This window comes from Triplophysa dalaica, chromosome 23, assembly GCF_015846415.1.
Source record: "Triplophysa dalaica isolate WHDGS20190420 chromosome 23, ASM1584641v1, whole genome shotgun sequence".
Classification (NCBI taxonomy): Eukaryota; Metazoa; Chordata; class Actinopteri; order Cypriniformes; family Nemacheilidae; genus Triplophysa; species Triplophysa dalaica.
The window spans coordinates 575,001-600,413 of record NC_079564.1 but is presented as its reverse complement, the minus strand read 5'-3'; the positions used below and the strand labels follow the sequence as shown (position 1 = coordinate 600,413).

The 25,413-nt window shown below is 34.8% G+C and overlaps 2 protein-coding genes across 4 annotated transcripts in view; one reads left to right on the top strand and one right to left on the bottom strand.

The window, feature by feature from the left end:
* sntg1 (syntrophin, gamma 1) overlaps positions 1-23,750 on the top strand; it is a 38,802-nt gene extending 15,052 nt beyond the window's left edge. For 2 of the 3 annotated variants that reach the window (XM_056739048.1, XM_056739049.1), the window contains exons 4-19: positions 3,419-3,553; positions 5,448-5,504; positions 5,595-5,652; positions 5,742-5,785; positions 9,858-9,899; positions 10,068-10,170; positions 10,246-10,328; positions 11,072-11,202; positions 11,608-11,737; positions 13,649-13,687; positions 14,179-14,295; positions 18,620-18,691; positions 20,601-20,753; positions 21,605-21,697; positions 21,863-21,973; positions 22,355-23,750. In XM_056739048.1, coding sequence (XP_056595026.1) covers positions 3,419-3,553; positions 5,448-5,504; positions 5,595-5,652; positions 5,742-5,785; positions 9,858-9,899; positions 10,068-10,170; positions 10,246-10,328; positions 11,072-11,202; positions 11,608-11,737; positions 13,649-13,687; positions 14,179-14,295; positions 18,620-18,691; positions 20,601-20,753; positions 21,605-21,697; positions 21,863-21,973; positions 22,355-22,537 — 1,551 coding nt within the window. In that variant the 3' untranslated portion in view covers positions 22,538-23,750. Of the gene's footprint in view, positions 1-3,418; positions 3,554-4,272; positions 5,368-5,447; positions 5,505-5,594; positions 5,653-5,741; positions 5,786-9,857; positions 9,900-10,067; positions 10,171-10,245; positions 10,329-11,071; positions 11,203-11,607; positions 11,738-13,648; positions 13,688-14,178; positions 14,296-18,619; positions 18,692-20,600; positions 20,754-21,604; positions 21,698-21,862; positions 21,974-22,354 lie in introns of those variants that run through there. The other variant, XM_056739050.1, reaches the window with a different exon arrangement.
* Positions 23,751-24,379: 629 nt separating this feature from the next.
* pcmtd1 (protein-L-isoaspartate (D-aspartate) O-methyltransferase domain containing 1) overlaps positions 24,380-25,413 on the bottom strand; it is a 15,140-nt gene continuing 14,106 nt past the window's right edge. The window contains exon 6 of the mRNA XM_056738362.1: positions 24,380-25,413. This exon is cut by the window's right edge and continues 837 nt beyond it. The gene's annotated coding sequence lies outside the window, so the exon portion shown is untranslated.

Below are 25,413 nucleotides of genomic sequence, written 5' to 3'. Positions count from 1 at the left end.
TATATATATATATATAATCCGGTGGATTTATAACACAAGAAAAGAGAGGATCCATGCAAATTGGAATGCGGCACAATAATCGTTTTACCTCAAATATTCTGTTTTTGTAATTGTTGAAGGCCAAGTTGACGATTGCGATTAATTTTCGATTAGTTGCGCAGCCCTACTTAAAAGTAATATGGAAATTGTCATGAATTTTGTACCACATTTCTTCTCCCTATTTGTGTTTCATCCATTTTCTCTGCTGCTCTTCAGTCTCTTAAAAGTCCTCCCTGCGCTCCTAACAATTTTGGACCTCAAGAGCTCTTTTAAGGATTAAGATGCTTTATGAATTACTGTTTTCTTTACAAGGATCTTTTCTGTCATGTTAAGGTGAAACTCCCACATTTATTTAGAACTTTGTCACTAGGAGCAACTCTTTGCACAATAAACAACAACATCTGGAAAACATCTGCTGTGTAAAAACATCTGTTAAACATCTTTAGATGATGCTCTTCAGAAAAAGCAGTTTTACATCCATTCTAAATCATAAACCTGTTGCAGACGTCTCCTAGATCTCTATTTGACATCTGACAGCAGACGTCTCCAGACATGGCAGATGAGCAAACTATGTTTTGCAGATGTAAAGTGCTATCAGGGGAGGGATGCCGGTGACGGTTAGGTTTGTGGGTCGCTTTTGTTAGTAATGGCACCTCGTACAATAGTTACGAATTCCCGCGAGATCAGGCCAGCCGTTCAGACTAAGCTAATAAAGCTCATACATGTAACAGATCTATTTTTACACTGTTCGTTAAGGGAAACTCTGACCAAACAAATGTTCACAGAAGTCATAGAGAGAGGCAGAAATGCATTGATCAAATAAATGGATTTGTAGACTATCCACAGGGAAACAGAGACTGCTTCCGTGCCCTCGTGATACTTATTTAACAGACTCACAATTTCAGTCTCGGAAATATCCTTAACACTAAGATAAGTGAATAAAACCGGGAGCAGCCACATATAGCATTATGTTGATGTGTTTTTTGAGTACAGTACAGCGATGAATGTCAAGAGCACAAGTTTAATAGCCGTTGGGCTCAGAAATGAGGACAGGGGAGGCGCGTGTGTATAGAAGATTAATGGATGCTCTGAGGAGGATAAGTCTGTTTTATATAGACGATAGAGAGACGGAGATGTTTCAATATGATTATTTAATTATTATGAAAATATTATATTATTAATTATTTTACTGCTGAATTCATGTAGTTATTTATTATTATTGTTGATTACACTTAAATTAATAATGAATTACACAAATAATTAATAAATACAAATTATTGTCATCATATTTATTAGTTATTATTTTCATTATTAATCTTAATTGTTGTAGATTCTCGTCACACACAGGGATGGCAGGTCAGAGGTTTTCATTTCTGCAATAACGTTTTTTTTTATGCAGTATAAATATATGATAAGCTATACATCTTAATGTATTAAAACTATAAATTAACTATTAATAGTAATCATGATTAATCACATGCAGAATGAAACTTAAGTCTTGTTTATATTGACAGAGATGTTTCAATATGTTTGTCCAGCGATTTTCTTTTTAAACATCACACGCAAGACGAGTTTCAACACCTCATTTCAATCTTCTTACGCTAATGCCATAACTGTTTAATATTCAACAACCCCATTTGTGAATTAGGTTCCAGTGGGGTGCTTTTCTAGCTTGTGCGTCTTTTTGAACTGTGATGAACATTCATATTGTAACCTGCACACCTCGGACGTCCAAATTGGCTTATCAGGAAATAGAAAAACAGTGTGGTTATTTAATGATTGTACTGTTATCAGAGTTGACAAGCACTTTTTATGGGTTAGATATTTGCAAAACCTGGTGAAAGACATAAAGGGCGACTCATAATCGAAATCAGGAAATATGGAGATGCAAGGTTTCAGAAGGAGAGCAGCGATATGTGTATATCTGTCTTTGCAGGATGTTTTGACTCTAAATCTCGAGGGTACATGACATATGGCTGACACTTGATTGCCATGGCAACAGAATCAAGCATCAGGGCATTGCATGTGCCATGTGTCCTAGCAACACAAGTTATCGAATACATGTGATTCTAGTAGACAGTATTGGCCTTAAAAGTTAGTAGATAAAATATTCAACCAAACGTCCACGATTGAAATCAAAAATATTAATTATGTGTCGTTTCCATTTAACTGTAATTTTGTTGCTGTGCGCAATAAAAAATATAATTTGCTATATTTAGATTACATAGAATGTTAATTATGCCGTTAAAGGGATAGTTCGCCCATAAATACAAATTGTGTCATCATTTACTCACCCTCTCGTCCATTTCAAAGCTGCGTGACTTTCTTTCTTCAACAGAACACAAAATATATTTTGAAGTATGTTACCAACTTTCTTCAAAATATCTTCTTTTGTGTTCTGCAGAGCTTTGAAATGTGAGTAAATGATGTCAGAATGTTCATTTTTGTGTGAACCGTCACAAAGTGTCTTGAATTATACCCATAATGTGTAAATGTCACAAGAAATGTGCACAACGTCTCACAGAAATGACACAAATTGCTCATAACTCCTAGGACAGAACGTCAATTACATAATTGTTCGCAAATGTCACTTTAAAAATGATGTTGTTCAACCCACATTTACAAACCAACTGTAGCAAGTAGTTCTCGCTGCATTCTGCTTTGGGTGTCCAACACGACCCACTTAACATACAACACGCCTACATCCAAGTGTGATGTCAGAGGCCACGCCCAGGGGTGGGATTCATAAAGTTTTTGTGGCTTCTGACGTCACACTTGGATGTTGGTTAGAATGGATGTCCATCACAGGTTGCAGTGAAATGCCTCTCAAATGTGGTTAAAATCAACCTAGAAAATGTCCATACAGATGTGACCTCAACATTTGACCCGAGTGTTTACTGAAGTAAAGGCATTAGTGGAAGGTTCAGCAAATGTATAGGTGTTTAGTTCTCAGAGAGGTGATCCTTCACATTAAAATACATTCAAGGCTCCATCTGGACTCAGTTATTCATTTGACGTTTTGCTGCTGATTTAAAAAGCTTTGACTGTCATTGCGACAGTGTCAATGTGGAGACGTTTAATCCGTTCTCAGATAACTGATGAGACTATTTGGAAGAGCGGCAGAACGGCAGAACGCCTCCGACGAATGGATAAGCAGCAGCAGATGGTCCAGAATTAAAATGTTAACTGTTATTTTGCAGCAACCTGAAAGGCTTCAGCAGTAGATCTGCCAGACAAAAACTGACACCTTAGTTTCCAAACGCAAACACCGGGCCTGAAACAATGCCTGACTGTTTATCACACAATCAATTTCACGGCTGATTAGTTTCCTGGTGTCAAGCGGGGATTACAGACGTCTGCGTGTCTTTGGCTCTTTCAGACGAAGACTGGGACTTACTTGCTTCAAGATGGTAAAGAAGAGCCTTTTAATATCCGTCTGCACCTGGCCAAAGATATTCTGACCATTCAAGAGCAGGACGTCATCTGTGTTTCAGGAGAACCGTTCTACTCAAGCGTGAGTTTCAAACACATTACACACCGGATAGTTCTGCTCCTGGATTCTGATTGGTCAATACAGTGTTCAGGTTATTTACAATATAGTGCACATTGAAGCATTAAAAGTAAAGCTCTTCACGTGTACAGAATACTTTCTGAGGTAACAAGTAAAGTAGCAGATTATTTTATACATGTACACGTTTACATTAATGAAGTTAACAGTAGTGAGGTAGTATAGTGCGTTTTTATTTATAATATGTTTTTGTAATATATAGTAATTATTTTTAATATGGTTATGTAATTTGTATGAAAATATTATTATAAAATATTTTATGGCTAAATTCATGTAGTTATTTATATATTTTTATTAATTATTAATTACATAAATAAGTTATACATACTAATTATTGTTATAATAATTATTAGTTATTCATTTCATTATTAATTAAATTGAATTTTTGTAGATTCTTGTCACACACAGGGATGGCAGGTCAGAGGTTTGCATTTCTGCAATAGATATATACGTTTATATATATTTATTTAGTAGTCTACGGAATCTAAAGTTTTATTTTATGCAGTATTAATATAAAATAAACTATACATCTGAATGTATTAAAACTATACATAAACTATAAATAGTAGGGCTGTTAATTGATTAATCGTGATTAATCGCATGCAGAATAAAACTTTGTTTTTACATAATATATGTCTGTGTACTGTGCATATTAGTTTTGTATTTTAAAACACATACATACACCACGTGTATAGATATTTAGTAGATATGTCTTTTTAAAATTTACCAATAATTTAAGGTATATATAAATGTTTATACACTTTTATATTTTTCTTAAAATATATGTTTCTATGTATGTGTATTTTTTTTATAAATACACAATAAAAATGCACAGTACACAGACGAAACCTTTTAATCTGGATGCAATTAATCGTGATTAATCATTTGAAAGCCCTAATAAATAGTCTGTTTGGACCGATTTTCAAACTTAACTTGATTAGTTTAGCCGTCTAAATGTATTTTTAAACTAAAATGAAGACGTATGTTACATAGACTATTGAAGTAAAACACTTGAAAGGCCAGAAGGAGAATGGCCATGTTAGGTGAGAAAACATAATGCAAATGTTACGTTAGTTTTACACAATTAGTCACATTTTAAGGAGTAACACAATATTTTCACACATTACTTTAAAAACAACTTTCCTCAACACTACACATGACATGCACGGATCAATGTTTTATTATTGTTCACAGGCTTTATATCTTGCAGTGAAAGGATGAACTGCATTATGTTTTTGAGTAAAATAGATTTATCACAGAAATGAATGATTAATGATTTTGAAAAGTGGGCTTTACCTACCAGATTGATCCTAGTGTTTGAAAGGGAAGTGAATAAAAGAGGCACCGGCGACATTAGAGGATAAAGTTAATACATTTGAATGAAAGATTATGAAGACGTGTGCGGATGCACTTCAGATTGACTAGATTCACAATACAGCACAAGGGTTTTGACCTCATGGCTGTTTTAATTCAGTCAAACTTTGATTCTCTGGGTTCAGAAGCTCTGTTGGTATTGCTATTGTAGGCTGTGCTCTAGTATGTATTGACTGTTGTATTGCATCATTTATGATCATTATTACCCGAGAGGCTTGAGAAGGTTCTTTACTAGTGTAAACAGCAGATCAGGTTGTATTCGCCGGCCCTTAATTCAATGACTAACATTGTTGGCGTGGTGCCGGTTTTCCCCGGGGAAATCTACAAGAAAAGAAGACAATTAAGACTAATTAAGTCTCTTCATGGACACCAATCGAAAATGGAGGGTAAAATACCATCTACCTCCACAAACAGACGTGCTGCGCATTACAATAGATGAAGAGAGTTCTTCTGTTCCTCTCTGTAGGAAAGAACAGTAACCATTCGACGACAGACCGTCGGCGGGTTTGGCTTGAGCATCAAGGTGAATTCACACATAAACTAGAATTCCTCACGGCTGCGATCCGGCTCTGAGATTCTGACAGCAAATCTCTGTGCAATCATTTCTTCTTAGGGTGGCGCTGAACACAAAATCCCTGTTGTGATATCAAAAATATCAAAAGAACAGAAGGGTGAGGTGTTTGTATTCTCTTTCTCCTCCCTTATTGTGAAAAATGAGGCTGTTTATTGGTTTATACCCTGTCTTTGTTTTTGCTCACAGCTGAACTCTCTGGTCTCCTGTTTATTGGAGATGGGATTCTTCAGGTATGTGTTTTAGCATTGCCGTGGTAGTAATAAATATACATCTTTAGACGGATGGTGTTTGGAGAGGATCTGTCTTTTTAATAAAATGTCTTGTTTGAAACTGTCATTCCCACATTGAAAAACTGTAGTATATTTCAGTATTCACCATAACTACCAAACTAGGGCAATTCCTACATAATATGTGTTTTAAACCTTTTCAAGTATTCTGCAGTATTTACTACAGGTTATCACTACAGAATGCCAAAGTATAGATTAACAATCGTCGTATATACCACAGCGTGCTATAATTGTTAACTATAGTAAATACTAAAGTAAAGATTAATGAAGCGTAGTAAATACCAAAGCCTGCTATAATTGTTAACTATAGTAAATACTAAAGTAAAGATTAACAAAGCGTAGTAAATACCACAGCGTGCTATAATTGTTAACTATTGTAAATAATAAAGTATAGATTAACAAAGCGTAGTAAATACCACAGCGTGCCATAATTGTTAACTATTGTAAATAATAAAGTATAGATTAACAAAGCGTAGTAAATACCACAGCGTGCTATAATTGTTAACTATTGTAAATAATAAAGTATAGATTAACAAAGCGTAGTAAATACCACAGCGTGCTATAATTGTTAACTATTGTAAATAATAAAGTATAGATTAACAAAGCGTAGTAAATACCACAGCGTGCTATAATTGTTAACTATTGTAAATAATAAAGTATAGATTAACAAAGCGTAGTAAATACCACAGCGTGCCATAATTGTTAATTCTAGTAAATACTAAAGTAAAGATTAATGAAGCGTAGTAAATACCAAAGCCTGCTATAATTGTTAACTATAGTAAATACTAAAGTAAAGATTAATGAAGCGTAGTAAATACCAAAGCCTGCTATAATTGTTAATTATAGTAAATACTAAAGTATAGATTAACAAAGCGTAGTAAATACCAAAGCCTGCTATAATTGTTAATTATAGTAAATACTAAAGTATAGATTAATGAAGCGTAGTAAATACCAAAGCCTGCTATAATTGTTAATTATAGTAAATACTAAAGTATAGATTAACAAAGCGTAGTAAATACCAAAGCCTGCTATAATTGTTAACTATAGTAAATAATAAAGTATAGATTAATGAAGCGTAGTAAATACCAAAGCCTGCTATAATTGTTAATTATAGTAAATACTAAAGTATAGATTAACAAAGCGTAGTAAATACCAAAGCCTGCTATAATTGTTAACTATTGTAAATAATAAAGTATAGATTAATGAAGCGTAGTAAATACCAAAGCCTGCTATAATTGTTAATTATAGTAAATAATAAAGTATAGATTAATGAAGCGTAGTAAATACCAAAGCCTGCTATAATTGTTAACTATTGTAAAAAATAAAGTATAGATTAATGAAGCGTAGTAAATACCAAAGCCTGCTATAATTGTTAACTATTGTAAAAAATAAAGTATAGATTAATGAAGCGTAGTAAATACCAAAGCCTGCTATAATTGTTAACTATTGTAAATAATAAAGTATAGATTAATGAAGCGTAGTAAATACCAAAGCCTGCTATAATTGTTAACTATTGTAAAAAATAAAGTATAGATTAATGAAGCGTAGTAAATACCAAAGCCTGCTATAATTGTTAACTATAGTAAATACTAAAGTAAAGATTAATGAAGCGTAGTAAATACCAAAGCCTGCTATAATTGTTAATTATAGTAAATACTAAAGTATAGATTAATGAAGCGTAGTAAATACCAAAGCCTGCTATAATTGTTAATTATAGTAAATACTAAAGTATAGATTAATGAAGCGTAGTAAATACCAAAGCCTGCTATAATTGTTAATTATAGTAAATACTAAAGTATAGATTAATGAAGCGTAGTAAATACCAAAGCCTGCTATAATTGTTAACTATAGTAAATACTAAAGTAAAGATTAATGAAGCGTAGTAAATACCAAAGCCTGCTATAATTGTTAATTATAGTAAATACTAAAGTATAGATTAATGAAGCGTAGTAAATACCAAAGCCTGCTATAATTGTTAACTATAGTAAATACTAAAGTAAAGATTAATGAAGCGTAGTAAATACCAAAGCCTGCTATAATTGTTAATTATAGTAAATAATAAAGTATAGATTAATGAAGCGTAGTAAATACCAAAGCCTGCTATAATTGTTAACTATAGTAAATACTAAAGTAAAGATTAATGAAGCGTAGTAAATACCAAAGCCTGCTATAATTGTTAACTATAGTAAATAATAAAGTATAGATTAATGAAGCGTAGTAAATACCAAAGCCTGCTATAATTGTTAACTATAGTAAATACTAAAGTAAAGATTAATGAAGCGTAGTAAATACCAAAGCCTGCTATAATTGTTAACTATAGTAAATACTAAAGTAAAGATTAATGAAGCGTAGTAAATACCAAAGCCTGCTATAATTGTTAACTATAGTAAATACTAAAGTAAAGATTAATGAAGCGTAGTAAATACCAAAGCCTGCTATAATTGTTAACTATAGTAAATACTAAAGTAAAGATTAATGAAGCGTAGTAAATACCAAAGCCTGCTATAATTGTTAACTATAGTAAATAATAAAGTATAGATTAACAAAGCGTAGTAAATACCAAAGCCTGCTATAATTGTTAACTATTGTAAATAATAAAGTATAGATTAATGAAGCGTAGTAAATACCAAAGCCTGCTATAATTGTTAACTATTGTAAATAATAAAGTATAGATTAATGAAGCGTAGTAAATACCAAAGCCTGCTATAATTGTTAACTATTGTAAAAAATAAAGTATAGATTAACAAAGCGTAGTAAATACCAAAGCCTGCTATAATTGTTAACTATTGTAAAAAATAAAGTATAGATTAACAAAGCGTAGTAAATACCAAAGCCTGCTATAATTGTTAACTATAGTAAATACTAAAGTAAAGATTAATGAAGCGTAGTAAATACCAAAGCCTGCTATAATTGTTAACTATTGTAAATAATAAAGTAAAGATTAACAAAGCGTAGTAAATACCACAATATGCTTCATGCCACCATTTACTAGAGTAAATACCGAAGTATTCTGCAGTATTCCCTACCGTTTACCACTAAAGAATACATAAACAAAGTTTAGTAAATACTATAATATACTAAAGCAAAATATAATATTTTAATGTAGGAAATGCTAAAGTCTTCTGCTGTATTTACTTCAGTTTATCAAGTAAAGAATACTAGAGTATACATGAACAAAGTGTAGTAAATACCACAAGACACAACAGTATACCACCATTTACAATAGTAAATACTAAAGTATTCAGAAGAATGCTGAAGAAAAGTGTACAAAATGTCATAAATACCACAATGTACTGAATATACTATGTGTTACTATTGTAAATACTAACATATTATGCCGTATTTACTACAGTTTACAGAATACTAAAGTATACTTTGACAAATTTTAGCAAATATGATAATATACTACAGCATACTGTGATTATTTACCCTAGTAAATCAGTTTACATTAACAAAGAGTAGTAATACCAGAGAAATACCATAATATACATCAGCATACTACGATTCACTATAGTAGATGCTAAGTATACGGTAGTATTTTTTCATGTGGGATGTTTTGATAATCGTGTATTCCATCTGAATTATGCCTCTTTTATATGAATGATTTGAAGTTTTAATATAATACGGATGGTATAGAGACAGTAGCTGCTGGAGTCTCCAAGATCTAGTTTTTCAAAATCATTGCATCAGGCATTAATGTTTGTTTCATCATTATTATGCTGTCGAACATAAAACGTTGAGGGAGCTCAGGGGGATTGACTGTATGTTATGCCGGGAATCAAAATCATGTTTTCTATGTTAGTGAAGTCAATTGTGAAGTGTTTTATAATTGAAGAGTCTGTGGAATGGTCGTGTGAATGTGTTTGAGAGAAATGTGTGAAATCGACCGAGAAGAACTTTAATATTAAAGTCGTTCCTCCATAAATAAAGTTGTGTGATTTCTCATTTGTCTCGGGCAGGTCTGTGAAATCTGATGTTCATCGTGTTCTCTCTGTTTTTCTTGTGTTATGGTCAGATAAACGGCATTAACGTCAGGAGCTATCGGCATGAAGAAGTGGTTAGTGTCATCTCTTGTGAATAATAATTCTTTCAAAGCATAAAATGTTTTTTTAACGCATCTGACAGTAGGCAGATCAAAGTCTTTTAAAAAGATGTTCGATGAGATCGTTTTCAAACCGAAGTCATTACAGAGATGAGAAGTAAACATGTTTTTATATATTTTCAGGTGCAGGTCTTACGGAACGCAGGTGAAGAAGTTACTCTCACAGTGTCGTTTCTGAAGAGAACGCCTGCGTTCCTGAAACTGCCGCTGTGTGAAGATTGCTTGTGTACGTTAATCTTCACTCAATGATTTGTGCCGGAATTGATCCATCAACAGTCCATCAAGTGCATTTTATTTGCAGGTATACCCAGTGACCACAGCAGTGGAACCTCGTCTCCGTTGTGTGACAGCGGCCTGCATTTAAACTACCATCCCAACAACACGGTACACCTCTGGAAATATACAAAATCAATCAGCCAGACCAGTTTATAGACCAGAAATGTATGCGTCTACCCATACATATGTACATATTTTGATCTGGCTTTCTTATTTTTTGACTTTGTCTATATTTTGTCACCTTTGAATGACTGTATAAGGTTTTATCTGCATTCTGTGCAGTTTCAGACTGCTTTCAGACGTTGAGCTTCAAAGTTTTTTCACTACATTTGACTTGTAGATAAAACCTTCTTGTTCTATATGAAACTATAACGTCTTATATCAATATACAATTATTGACAAGAAAAGCGACCTAAGATATTTGATCTTGTTTTATGAAAAATAATATAAGAATCAAGTAAGTTTATGGTAAAAACATGAAAAAAATCTGCCAATGGGGTGAGAAAAATCTAAAAGTACTCTAAAGGTTTTCTCAAGTACTTAATTCAAGTTTATTTTTCTCATCCATTGGCAGATCTTTGGCTTGTTTTTACCATAAATTGACTTTACGTGTTTCTTATATTTTCCTCTTTAAAAAGAGACGTCAGTCATAGGTCTTCTTTCTTGTCAACACAGTGCATCTTGATTTAGGAAAATGAAGAGATTTGTTGGTGAGAATATTGTCTGTTTATATTCATGTCTGTCCTCCTGTTTGTCCAAATCTGTGTCTGTCTGTTTTCTTGTTTCTCTCGGTGGCCTTTTTATCAGTCTGTCTTTGTTAAACGGACCTCTGTTCTTCGTGTTCATTGCAGGACACATTGTCCTGTTCGTCCTGGCTGATGTCTCCCGGGTTGCGATGGGAGAAGAGGTGGGTGGATCTGCGACTGATCCCTCTCTTACACGCACGTCTGTCTCAGTATGTCCCAGGTACTGACACCTGCAGGTGAGCCCAGCAGGAAACTTCATACAGAGCCTTTATCATTCACTCCATAGTCTGTATTGAACCTAACATGACATATTTAGCTCTGGCTTTTATCTAGAAAACCAAGATCTTCTCCTGGCATGAAAATGTTTATATTACGCTCACACAGGATTTTTGATGAGCTTTTTAAGGGTTTCACATCCATTCCCAACAGAAACGTATTAGACTCCAACTCTGATGAGCTTAACTTATTAGAAATGAGACCTTTTCTCACATTAAGTGGAACGTAATTGAAAACGTAACTTGCTTTGAATGAAATCAATCTGTTTTTTAAATGACTTTGAAATAAAGTGAAGTGAAATGAGAGAATTAGACACTTTTCCTGTTTTGTATGTCTCACGAGTGCACGCCTTTTCATTTCTTCAGGCAACATGCCTTTCAAGTCATCGCTGTTGATGGCGTGTGCAGCGGCGTCATTCAGAGCTCCAGCGCCGATGAATGCTCAGACTGGCTTCAAGCGATAGCGTCCAATATTTCTGCTTTAACCAAGCACAACGTAAGTACAGGGGAGGATTTAATAGCCACGGTCATTCGTGTCACAAACCGTAAGTGCTGGAATTGTAATTACGGATGTGATTTCTTTCATTTAAACCTGGAGGTAACAGGAGAAATGGAGGAAATATTGAAGGGTTCATCTCAAAATCAAAATTGTGTGATTTTATTTTTTTACTCTGCTTTTCTCCTGATCACGAATGAAATCACAAAAGCAAATGTGTGACGGTCTTATCTCCTATAAACGAGAGGGCAGGTTTCCTTGCTTCCATTGAAGTGTAAAGAATGCATTGTGAAACATTCTCAAAGCATGCTGGGATACATGGAACATTAAATGCGTGTTTTTTCAATTATAAAAGTGTGTCTCAGTATTGTATAATGATAATATTCCATAAAGGAGAAGCATTGCGCTAATGTTTTAGTCATTACTATGGCAACGGATGTAGATACGCTGGATATTGACTTCACTGTCTGAACAAGTCTGCAGAATGACGGCTCAGATAGTCGGCCGCTAAGATCAGAAATTGAATTTGTGCTTGGTGTACGTAAGGCCCAAAAATACATTGATAAATGATCATGAAACAAAGGTTTGCAGTCGCCGTGTGCAATGTTATTTGAAGATTTATGCAGCGTTATTGTTTGTCGAGAGCTCAAGTCATGTGTGTATGAAAAGAAGACCCTCCAGTAAATGTGTTCTCAATGAAGAAAAGACTGAACTATTTGTCACACATTTTCACTTCAGCCAGCCAGGTCATGTGTCGTAATCCCTTCTTTGACATAGATGAAGGAATTAAAATGCCCTTTCTTGCACAATGATGGATTTCGTCCTTAATTACGACAGAATAAAGAGTCCGCTCGGCTTTCCCTATCGCTCGCTCTTACAAAAACACTTCATCCCGCAGCTGTATGTTTTGAGCCCGCGCTGAATTCGCCCCAGAATCCTGTCGTACATAATAAATTTGCTCTTCAAAACAAGATACGTGGCGTTCGGCTTTGGATTATCCAGCAGCGAGGCCAGCTGATGGAGCTTTCAGTCCGTTTCCTGTGAAGATCTTATTCCACATTCAGATGAATGTTTGAGTCTTTTCAGAGGCTGCTGAAGTCAGCGCCGGGGTAAAATAAGGTGATAAAGCCGGTTAGAATGTTAAAGTGAATAAAACCTCACAGCGGGAGAAGCTGAGCTCGGACTGAACATCACAGAATTTAAGATGGATGGTGGATTTTCCATCTGATACACGATAGGGTCATATGGTAAACGGATGTCACGGTATAGAGATTTCACCGACGGTTATCGTGGTCAAACAAATTCACAACGATAATGTTATTAAGGTATCTACTGGAATGATTTAATTAAAAAATAATCCTACAAGATTGATGTGTAAATGAATTTACAATGACGATATTATCACGGTATCTGATGTTTTTTGGGGGGTTGAAATAAATAGTACTGCAAGTAAAAATAACATTGTCGTTTAGGTTGATGTGTAAATAAATTCTCAATAACGGTATTATCACGGTATCTGTGCGGTTTTTGCTGAAATAAACAGTACTACAAGTCAAATAAAAAAACAAAAAAAACAATGATGTTTAGATTGATGTGTAAATTAATTCACAATAATGATATTATCACAGTATCTGATGGAAAATCTAGCTTTTTTTGTTAAAATAAATTTTAGCAAGAAATCAAAAAAAAAACAAAATACATTGTTGTTGACATCGATTTATGAACAAATTGGCAATAACAATATTATCACAATATTTCAAAAAATAATAATAATAATGCCAAATAAAATAAACCAAAACATTGTAATTTAACTCAAGCTGTCACCATTTATATCCCTTCTCTAACTTCGGGCTGTTTTTGAGATAATAACATGTTATGTTAAGTCTAATCTGTTTATTTCTGACTTTGCAGGTGAAGAAAATAAACCGAAATTTTCCAGTAAACCAACAGGTAAGACTGATCTTTGGTCGTCTCAATTTCCGAATCCTTGAAAAGGTGACAAAACGCCTGTGGAGACCTAAATAAACCCTGAAAGTACGAGTGACTTGGTCACCACACTTAAAAGAAGCCACACAATGATTCTTTGTGACAGCAGCACCCGTCCTCATGTGCATGACGCATAAACCCTGCAGAAAGTTCAGCACACATTCAGATTTGCTGCATCTCCTCGCATTTCCCAATGTGACATCACACGGACTGACAGAAGTTTGGTCGCAGCGTCTGTTTTTAGCCTTTGATTTAACACGCAGAACGAGTGTTTTGACAACTTTAAAGATTGTGCTTTGAATGGGACTTAAATATGTGACAAAAGATTGATTTTAACAAAACATGAGCGAGGTTTGTAAATATACTTCAGTTTGCCTTGAGTACATTTGGAGTCATTTTACCCATGATGCTCAGACTCAGCTATAAACACATTTGGGTTTTTTGGTGTCTTTCAGATTATATTTATGGGCTGGGTGGATGAGAAAGAGCAAGATTCAGTTCAGGACCGAATGTACACGCCAAAGTTTCTTGCCTTACGGGGTTCATCGCTCTTTAAATTCTCGGCACCTCCGGTAAGTTTTCCATAAGGAGTCTTTTCATTTCAACTGCTGATTTTTCTATGATTGTGTAGATGTTGTACATGTGTAAGAAGTCTATTCTCGACCACTCAGAAAACTCTCAAGCTTTTTGTGAACATGAAATATTGATGCTGGAATCATTAAAAGTTATTTAGCACTTTCTGTCATTTGGCTGCAAATTTTTGCTAAAAATACCCTTTTTGACCCCCTTCAATAAAATAGTGGATTACTCCCTCTCCATCATTTAAGGACTTTTTTCTCAAGAATGAAATCAAAATTTGTTGCCAAGGAAATTTGTTTGATTTGACATAAGTTTACGAGAATCTTGTGGCTCTTAAAACTCTTAAAAGAATGTTTTTTGTTAATCATATGTCACTGAAGAAATGTTTCCTAAGAGTCACTCTCATTTTAAGACCCCTCATGCTATATTTTGTAAAGAGATTTGTGTCATTAGACTATTTATAGACTGTTGTGTTTTTAAGGGCATGACACATGTGATCAATAAGAATTGTCATTCTAGGAAAACAGCTGCGTAGATTCTCCAGAAATCATCCTTGTGTTCTCTTCTATATAAAGAAAGCAAACATCAGGTTTGGAGAACAAGAGAGCAAGCAAATAATAAAAACTAGTGGTGGGCCGTTAACGGCGTTAACGCAGTGAGACTATTATCGCGCGTTAAAAAAATTGTCGCCGTTAATCTATTCTCAAAGTTGGGTTGGGAGCTGGGTCTATACTACGCAAGCTATGATGACTTTCACCTTGATATTTTAGCGCGGATGTATACCAGCTTAACTGCACTGTACGGGGCGAGAACGAGATTTTTCAACTCGCGTGATTCGCGTCATTCGCGGAAGCGGAAGCAGAAGCCGCCTCATCATCTCATAACCAGGGCTTCATTCGCGCGATTCGCGCAGCAAGTAGGTCTATTGGCTCTTTGCATTAACATATAAATCACTCGCGCTTGACACGCCATTCGCGTTTGGTCTGAACACAACATAACGTTACTGTGAAATTACCGCATCAAACGTGACGTGCTAACATGGATGCAGCTATGAAGCCGCCGGGTTTGCTTCAGGGAATATTAATTTTAAAAAAGCTTCCCAATAGAAACATCGACAAGACTAAGGTTGTTTGCACCTTGTGCAATGCGGAATTGGTTTAAAAAAAAAACTTTCTCTCAACAGGTAGTGGTCTAGCTTTAGTTGAAACCAGTAACTTTGTATTGAGATCTAATGTATTATGGCTCCTGTATGACATATCGCTTGTTGCTCCCTCACTCTTTGTAAGTCGCTTTGGATAAAAGCGTCTGCTAAATGACTAAATGTAAATGTACTGTAGGAGCTCTTCCAGTCTCAAGTACCACCTAAACACAAAGAATCCCTTAGCTAATGCGGAAGTAAACACAAGTTCATTTTCCATCCATCCATTTTCTACCGCTTATCCGAACTACCTCGGGTCACGGGGAGCCTGCGCCTATCTCAGGAGTCACAAGTTCATTTTATTGAACATAATTTAATTTTCATCACCAATTATCATAGTAGAACAGCTTTCTCAAGCAGTTTGTGATGCATTTTGGAAACAGGAGATGAGCCCCTGGTCTAATGCGCCACCTGGCTTTAGACACCCGTTCTCAAAGACTTACTTTTAGTCATTATTTGGGTAGCACACACATTCTGAATGCCTTCGGCAGAATTCAAATGAGCCATTTTAATCTAGATTAATCTAGATTAAAAAAATTAATCTATGCCCACCACTAATAAAAACTAAACCTTATTTTCTGACTGAACTATTCCTTTAAAGAATTATCCTCACTCACCCCTGAGCCACATTATTTTCCTCAGTTATTATTGATTTAATGAAATCCATTCATCTGTTCAGCCGTCTGAAGATAATCCAGCTGACCTGATGCTCGGACACCTCCATTCAATAATCTCTAATCTCTCAACACAATCAGCAATTAACTTAAACACCTCCTTTACCATTCTAGAAAACCTCTCGTAATGAAACAGGACTGATAATCTTGTCAATGTGAGGGTGTGTTTAAAGCTGTAAACTTCTGCTCTCTGTTTATTTGTCTTGGCGTGGTTTGGTTTGTCTTCATTCATCCATCCTGAACACCAAAGAGCTTCTTTTAATTGTCATTGAATGTGGAGTGGGAGATCGAACATTTAGGACGTGGAAGCCTTCATGACATTCTGTGATTCAAAGTGACATTGTGCAGTGAGCAGATTATACAGATGACCATGATGATCATCACTTGACGCGCTGCTCTCAGACGCATGATTCTCTTTTTCACATGCAGCGCTGCAGTTTTGGATGCTTTGTACCACTGACTTGCTTATATTTATTATTCAAAGAGTGGCATTAAAATCTAATTTGATTTTTTTTATTTTCAAATTGACTATTTATAGGTGTGCGTTTAAGTAAATTGGTCATTTTTTCAGTGTTTCATTCTGTGAACTGCCAACAATATTTAAACAAGATATTGTTTCTATTTGCATTTATTTGCAGAAAATGAAATAGGTTTAAGAGAAAAGATGCTCTGTATATTTTCACACATCAAATACTGCAAAAAAATCAAGTTCAAATTCACTTTAAAGTAATACCACAGTCATATTTGTCCATGTATTTAGGAAAAGTCAAATAAAAAGAATGTATTTTTCTCTCAGTTGTCATGTGTCTCGTGGTGCTGTCAGTCTTTCACATTGTTGTTGGATGACTTTGTCGCTCCTGAGGTTTAAATTTGTTGAAATTCAACAGACACTGGACTGAAATGACCACAATACATCTAGAAACGCTGATTAAATGTGTAGTCAATGTATGCTTTATTTCCATAGTGCTTCTTGTTATTCTATTTTCCAGTGAAATGATGTTATGCTATCTTATATTATGTTTTTTGTAAAACCCCTGATATGCATAGGTTGGCCTTTTTTTGCCCAAAATTCTACCCAATAAATACATTAAAAGGTTATTTTATCGATTTCAAATTACATTTATATCTGTCAACTCTGTGTACGAAAATTGCACAGAAAATAAAGCAAAGATTGACTACAATTGTAATATTTGTTTAATATTCTTTGATCCTTTCATGTAGTGAATTTTTATAGTCATTCTTCTGGGCCCTATTTCTTTGTATCTTTTATATAGTTTCCCTTTTGATAAGATTATTTTAATATATGATTATTCTTTTTCGATATTGTGTTCTGCTGTAATGTGCTCTTAACAGTTGCTTTGCGACAATGTACATTGTGAAGTTTTGTTTTAGAATTCAAATTGAATTTCATGGAGGGTAACCAAGTTTGTGGTTAAAACATTTCGAGGGATAACAACATTCTTTGGAAAGTCAGATTCGTTGTGAATCGGTTTGTATGAACAGTTTATAAATGATTCATGAGCTGCTTCTATAGTATTTTTATGGTTTTATTTGTATAATTAACCAGCTTAAATTGTCAATATCAATTTAATCTTTATATACAATTACATAAATGCAAATAAAGACAATTAAATGTTGTCACTATTTCACAGAATGAAACAAGGATTTTGACTCAAACAGGGACAGTATAAATAGTCAATTCAGATAAAATGAAAATAATCTGGAAGTGAATCCTATGTAGTCAAATACGTATGTATAAATGTATAGGATAAAGCAATGTAAGTCACTTTGGATAAAAGCGTCTGCCAAATGCATAAATGTAAATGTAAATGAACTCGCCACTTTTTTTCTGCCCATTTTGTATTTTATAGACTGACTTACAGTGCATTCAAACGTTAGATGTTTAGCATGTGCATCTCTTGGTCCTCAACCCAGTGACCTTGATGTTGTTACCAGTTGAACACCAGACGCCATCTAATCGGAATAAAATAGTCTGTACCTGAATGGAATTCATGCTTTTCTGAGTTGTCCTTTTCATCAGGGAGTAGTTAGCTGAGAGTAAGTGCAGTGTTCCGAGAACAGCGTAACAGTTTGTCTTTAACAATGCCTCCAGGACCTTTAGATGGTCTTCTAGCATCCAAGACAATATGCCGCATGTGTTCACTCGTGTCCTGACATTCAGATGTCGAGCTGAACAGAAAGCACTTCTGAGTTCTCTGGTCCTTGACATCTCTTCATCGGCCTTTGGGCATTAAAGGTCACAGCCATATTCAGAGTGAGTCACTCACGTCTGCTGGATCTCAGGAGTTTTTCCTGCATCGTCTGCGAGCGAGATGTTGTTTACCTGGTGTAGCGTTGGAATCCTCCCTTCAGGTCGACTGCAGGAGCGAGAGACCCTGAGCTAATCTTGTGTTCAGTGAGTGACGGAAATCTAAACTCTTCCAGGTCACCACCTGGGACTGGACCAGAGCGGAGAAATCCTTCACCGTCTTTGAGATCATGTTCAAGATTCTGAAGGTACAGTATGAGTCAAAGAACATCACATCACACAGTAAACACAGCACCTGACACACGTTACAACACACGGTCTCAGATGAAATACCATCATTTGTTTTCTTTTTAAAGGAAAGACAAGTACACTCTTACCAATAAATGAGCTAAACAATAGAAGAACCATTTCTGGCTGTTATGTTTCAAAAAGGACCGTTAACAAACCTTTCTGCTTAACAAATAAACTTTCTGTTTCCATTTGTATAGAAAAGGGCTCTTTAGAAAAAAATATGAACAAAATAATTATTTTAAGATGAATGGTTTATAAGTTGTTCTTTAATGTTCTTTTTTATTATGAAATATTGCTGCATTTATTATAAATATTTGATCAATGTGGGTCTTTCTCTTTTTAAAATTCGTAAGCCCTCATTAAGTTAAAATCTGAAAATGCACTTCCGTCCTGTAATGTTAGTCCATCTTGAATAAATTATGTTTGACAGCTTGGGCGGAGCATCCGTTAACTCCTCCCCTTCATCCCTCAGTCTGGCGCCAGATCCATTTCAAAATGCAACGGCTGTTTTTATACATCGAGTCAAATCACAAAGAAAGATGAAAGCCACGGCCACTATTTTTCTCATTACAAATTCCATTTCATTCAGAAATGCGTCAAAATACGGAAGTAAAAACGATCACATCATCCGGTTCATGGGGACTTTAAGGGAAATTGTTCTTCTATAGTATCTCTGTTTATTTTAAAGAGTTATGTTTAATTAAAAGCTGTGAATAAAGCAATAAATACACAAATATTTGCGAGTGCATTTAAGTATACATTTTAGTAAGGTGTCTTACCTGTCAATCCAACTCGTGACATATTTGCAGTGATAATGTTCTATGATCTTAATCTGTTATGTTATGTTATGTTATGTTCCCATTTTTAAATAATTGCTCCTTATTCATTTTCTCTGTCGCTTCTGGTAAAATATGTTTGTAATTTTTATTTGAAACATTTCTGGTAAAAAAAATCTTTAAAGCTGCATTGCAACAATTGTGAATCTATGGCTAAAGATAATTTTTTATTGAATTCAATTATCTTTGTACCATTTGAGGTATAAACATAAACTACAAATAGTCTTCATTTTCTTAAAAGATGGCACGAATACGTGTTTTTATGTGTGTTATAAGTTACTCATGCATGTATTAGACACATAAAATAGCAAAAATGAAAGCTTGTGAACAAAAGAAGCATTCTATCTATGTGAAATACACCATTTTGATCATCAAATCCTGTATACACATTGCACTACATCTAAAACAAACCATAATATTCCTTTTAGCCGTGTCATATGTAATTCAAAAGTAATTAAAGAAAAGGTTAACAAAAAATCTCATACTAAACAACAGTCAGGCCATATCAGATGTATCTTTTTTTAGTTAAACAAAAACAGACAATTTTATATTACATCATTATTTTTATCTTCTTTCTGTGTCTCATGACAAAATATACCATCACAGCGTAGAGTCACGAGACCGGCGATAACCAGAGGTGTTTGATGTTTTAGTTGGGCCACATTGTTGAAATTTAAGGCTGCATTTCATTCTAAAATGTATTTTGAATGTAGGACTGATATTTTCTGATATTCAGTTTCAATAAATGCACAAAATATGAATCATTTTCTTTCACAAACGTAGCGTTTCACTTCAGAAGATATTATTTAACCCACTGGAGTTATTTCAGTGATTGATGAATGTGCTTTTGGAGTTGAATTCCGCACAGATAAATGACACCATTGTTTGACATTCTGCTGGAGACAGAAAGTCATTTACTGAACATCTGGGATGACATGAGGAAGAGTAAATGATGAGAGAACTTTCTTGTTTGAGTAAACTATTCCTTTAAAGAAACATGAACTATTTTCTTTCTGAATGTTTTTCTCAGGACATGGAGCTGGTGGACAAACGGAAGCACTGCTTCAGCGTTCAGACGGACTCAGGGGAGGACATCTTCTTCAGCGTGGAGCTGGACTGCGAGCTGCTTCTCTGGGAGAAAGCCTTTCAGATGGCAACGTTCTTTGAAGTGGAGAGAATACAGGTAGAGAAATCCCCAGCGTATGTTAACCGGATTCAAACTCGTCCTGATTCACTTTCACTCAGAAGGACTAAATGAAGCCGTGTGAAATGAAATGATTCTGAGCGAAATGAAATGAAAGTGGGCGAAATCACATGAGAGAATTTCAGCATCGTTGTTGCGTCTAGCTCGCTGTGTCTTTTTGGCAAGATAAACAGAATCACGCGGATCAAATTGTGGCGCAAAACAGCACCTTGACTGCATTCTGAACTGAAGAACCTCGGTGTGCCAAAGACTTTTATGTGATGTATGTTTCAAAGAAGACATTCATAAAGACACTGTTGTCTCATTCGGACATTAACCTAAACATATATAGTTGTGGACAATTAATTAAAATATTAAATTGGAAAATTATTTTTTTAAGTATTTTATACACAAATTACTACAGATCTAATGTCATTTACACAATGACTAACATTCCTGCCGGTAATAATGTTTTTTTTAGATTAATGGACTTGTTTACCAAAACTTGAAATATCAATGAAATATTAAACATGTTGTTGATGAAAACAACGAAAACTCAAGGTACAACAAGTTGTGAAAGTCTATTGTGATGCATCAGTTTGGTCATAATTTGAGATTTGATCTAAATCGATTATTTGATCAATTTTTGTTTTATGCATTGTTCTTCAATTTAAATTCAGTTCGACATCATGTGATCATGCAGACGTTCAGTTCTTGTGTTAAACTCAAAAGACAACACCAGGATGATCTTCTGTAACTGTTCCACATTAGCACAAGATGGTGGAAATAAACTTTGAATCTGCCAATTTGTCTTTTGCCTCATTAATGTTGCCAAATATTTCCTTTTTCAGTGTAAAACATACGCTTGCATCATGGACAGTCATCTCATGGGACTCACCATTGATTTTAACATGGGCTTTGTGTGCTTTGACGCTGCGTCCAAGGTAAGTCGAGGAGATGGGTCTGGTTAAAATAAAATCACATTATACTCTTTTTTTATTTTTTATTATTTGAAACCTTTTTCAACTGTTTGTATTATTGATCAATAAAGTAGAAAAATACAATTCAGCCTCTTTTTATAGCTGGAATTTCTTTCATCTTTTGTGCAGGTGGTGCTGTGGAGATACAAATTCTCTCAGCTGAAAGGATCTTCAGATGACGGCAAAAGTAAAATCAAGTTCCTGTTTCAGAATCAAGACACGAAACTCATTGAAGCCAAGGTACTTATATTAATTCATATTCATAGTTACACTTGCTTTTTTAAAGAGTCTCTCAAGCTATCGCTTTTTAATATAATATCAATTAAATCATGTTTCATATCTCAAATATTTTTCCTCTGTGGATTTATGAAAAATCACCAGGAATATCTACACATTTAATGTTAACCTCAATTCTTATCAAGCTATTAAAAAAAACAGTGTTTTATTGTTGAGGCAGGTGAAAATAAAAGCTAGTCAGCTAGATCACAGTTTTTAGAATCCGACTTCACATTTTTCCTCTTTTAAAGTGTCATGACTTTCATCCACCAAGTTTGATATTCGCTTGAGGGTGCCTTGCGTTTTCTTTTTTTATGTCGATTTGTCTTTTTCTGACTCTTTCAGGAGCTGGAGTTCTCCAATCTCTTTGCGGTTCTTCACTGCATTCACGCGTTCTTCGCTGCCAAAGTGGCTTGTTTGGATCCCATGTTCGTAAGCAGCCAGAACGCTGCCACGGCCCCTGTGGTCTCCACGACCCCCACCTTAACCACCACCTCACACATGTCCAAAATAAAGTACACGAGCTGACAGACTCTTGTGTCATTTTCTCCTCTCAGAAGATCACAGGAGAGGAACAATCCATTATAAACCACAGACTGAAGGTTGTGTAGAAAAATATGTTTTTTGTCTGGACAAGTCAGGGGAATGAACTGGATTTCACCTTTACGTTGAACATTCAAATGTGGACACTAGATGTGGACACTAGATGACAGCGTTTGGAGACACCGCGGATCCTTTTCAACTGCAGTTACTTGATCTTTAGAGAATCAGACTCCTCACGTTTGATATGAAGGTATGTTTGCATTAAACTGATAGAAACACTTTGTGTATACTTTTAGGATATTATTTTATCTGGTAGATTGACATGAACCCTTTATGAATTTGCCACGAGGTGCATCAGAAATGTTCTCCAATTTATGTTCTTGAGATTCTTTCACTTCATTTATTAACCCGGTCGATTTAGAAGAACATTTAAACGCACAGTACACCCAAAAATTAAAATTCTGTCATCATTTATTCACCTTCGATTTGTTACAAATCTGTATGAATTTTAAATTCCGATGAATACAGAGAAAGATATTTCAAAATCTTGAGGTTACAAGCATTCTTCCAACCTCAAGATTTTGCCCCCCATTGACTCCCATAGTAGGAAAAAAACAATTGCAGTTAAAAGTGTCCCAGAACTGTTTGCTGTCCTATAATCTTCAAAATATCTTCTTTTGTGTTCAACTGAACAATTAAAAAATAAAAAACGAAGTAATTTTCCCTACTATGGGAGTCAATGAGGGGCAAACTCTTGAGGTTACTAGCATTCTTCCAAATATCTTCTTGTGTTTATTAGATCAAAGACATTTATACACATTTGGAACAACTCGAGGCTGAGGAAGTGATGACAGAATTTTCATTTTTGGGTGAACTGTTCCTTCAAAGGTAAGAAATGGACAATCTGAAGCAATCTGAATGTCCTTTGCCTTATATGAGGCAATAAAATCAAGAGTCCAAATGTGGCATCATTTTTAAATCTAAAACCAGTGATATTAAAAGACTTTTATCTGACTGCCTAGAGATACCCAGAATGTGGGAGTGTTTTATTTTCATACTGTACCTATTTTGCTACTCTTTAATCCTTTATTAAGGTTTGTGTACGTAAAGATGAACCGAATGGAATTGTATGATGTGTATGAAATTACATTTGAACTATCTCAAGGGTACGTGCTAATAAATAATTGCCTTCATTTTATTTTATTTACTTCTTGCCTACATCCGAGACCAATGTATTCATTCACACACACATTGCCTTGTCATAATTATTTATGGTCAAAGTAGACTATCATTCTGTTAAACGGCCTCTTGAATCACAAATCCTAAACTGTTTTTATTTCTGTGCTTTTTAATCAAAACTTAATGATTTGCTCTACCTCTGGCGACATAACCAAAGTCATTTCAACGAGGAGAGAGCTGATTGGTTAAAAAGATGTGATATAGCGTTAAAGCCAATTTCTTACACACACTGAACTTTAAATATGTTCTTAATCTGTGTTATACATCACAACCACTTGTCCATCATTCCAAAATTTCCACATTCAGTAATAAATGAAAGGTAAGTCAACTAATTCCTCTGTGTGTAATTTTCTTCATGATGCCAGATATTTCGTTTTTATCCCTGGTGTAAAGTAAGTGTTGTCTATGCAAAAGAGAGCTTGTTTATGGACCCCGAAGATCTCTGAAACAGGATTACAAATGAAAGGAGAAGTTCTGACCGTCTGTAAGGCTCAACTGCAGTTTATTTCTTTTTCACAGGAATGAAAATAAACAATATTCTTACCATAGTAATTCACTATGAGAATATGAGAAATAAAACATCAGAGATTGGCTATAAATATATTTATTGAAAAGATGGTTCAGAAACAAAGCATTCAATTACAAGCAGTCATGATGGCACTGAATAAAGACCGTACTGTATATCCACACGGACCGTCTATAAAAACATGCTGGTCTAGAGGAATTGCACCTCGTGGATTTCTGTGGAAACTTTCCATCAACCCTTCCGTTCACAAACCCTGCAGATCTTACCTTCAGATGATTCAGAGGAGCGTGTTTCTGCGTCGACAGGCAATGTGACCGACTGATAAATATTTAAGAGCCTTCAGGTTCAGGCATTTGCTTATATCGCTTGTTTCTCAGAAGCATAACATGTTAATCATGCAGAAACATGTTACACAGACGCTCAGGATGATGTCCGGTTTTATATCTAATGTGTCTTAATAAGAAATATAGAAACTTCTAGGCTCCCTTTCCATCATTTTGAAAGCAAAGCTAATGTCATTTCATAATAAATGTTTTTTGCTGGTGTTAGAAAATAATCTGTCTCGTGACTTTAGTTTTTATTTGACTTTTATTATTGTTTATAAATATGTCTATTAAGTATAAAGATTATCGTTTATAAAGTGATTGAAATCTTGAAAAGACATTGGGCATCTGTAACCTGTAAGTCCCAGAAATGGAAGATACTTCTAGGTCATCTTTACACTTCACACCGTCATCATACTGTATGTTGCTGGCTATGACTTACTGGAGCTAAACACTATATACACTCCAAAAGAACTGAAATTAAGCCACACGTTTCTTGTGCTGACAATATATTGCAAACAAGTGTTACGACAGTGTGAAATCACCCATTACACAGCGACACAAACAGTGATGTCACATGTTATGATCACAAGCAGAAGGTGGAGTGGTGGATTCACCCTAAAAAGACAAGCGGACCAAACATATCATCTATCAAGTCAAGTACACATGTGACTAGAACGTAAAAAAAAAAATTCAAATGCAAAACACAGGCCCAAAGAAATCGTCTCCAGATGAAACTTTACTAAACGGTCCAGAGATGTGGAAAGCATTAG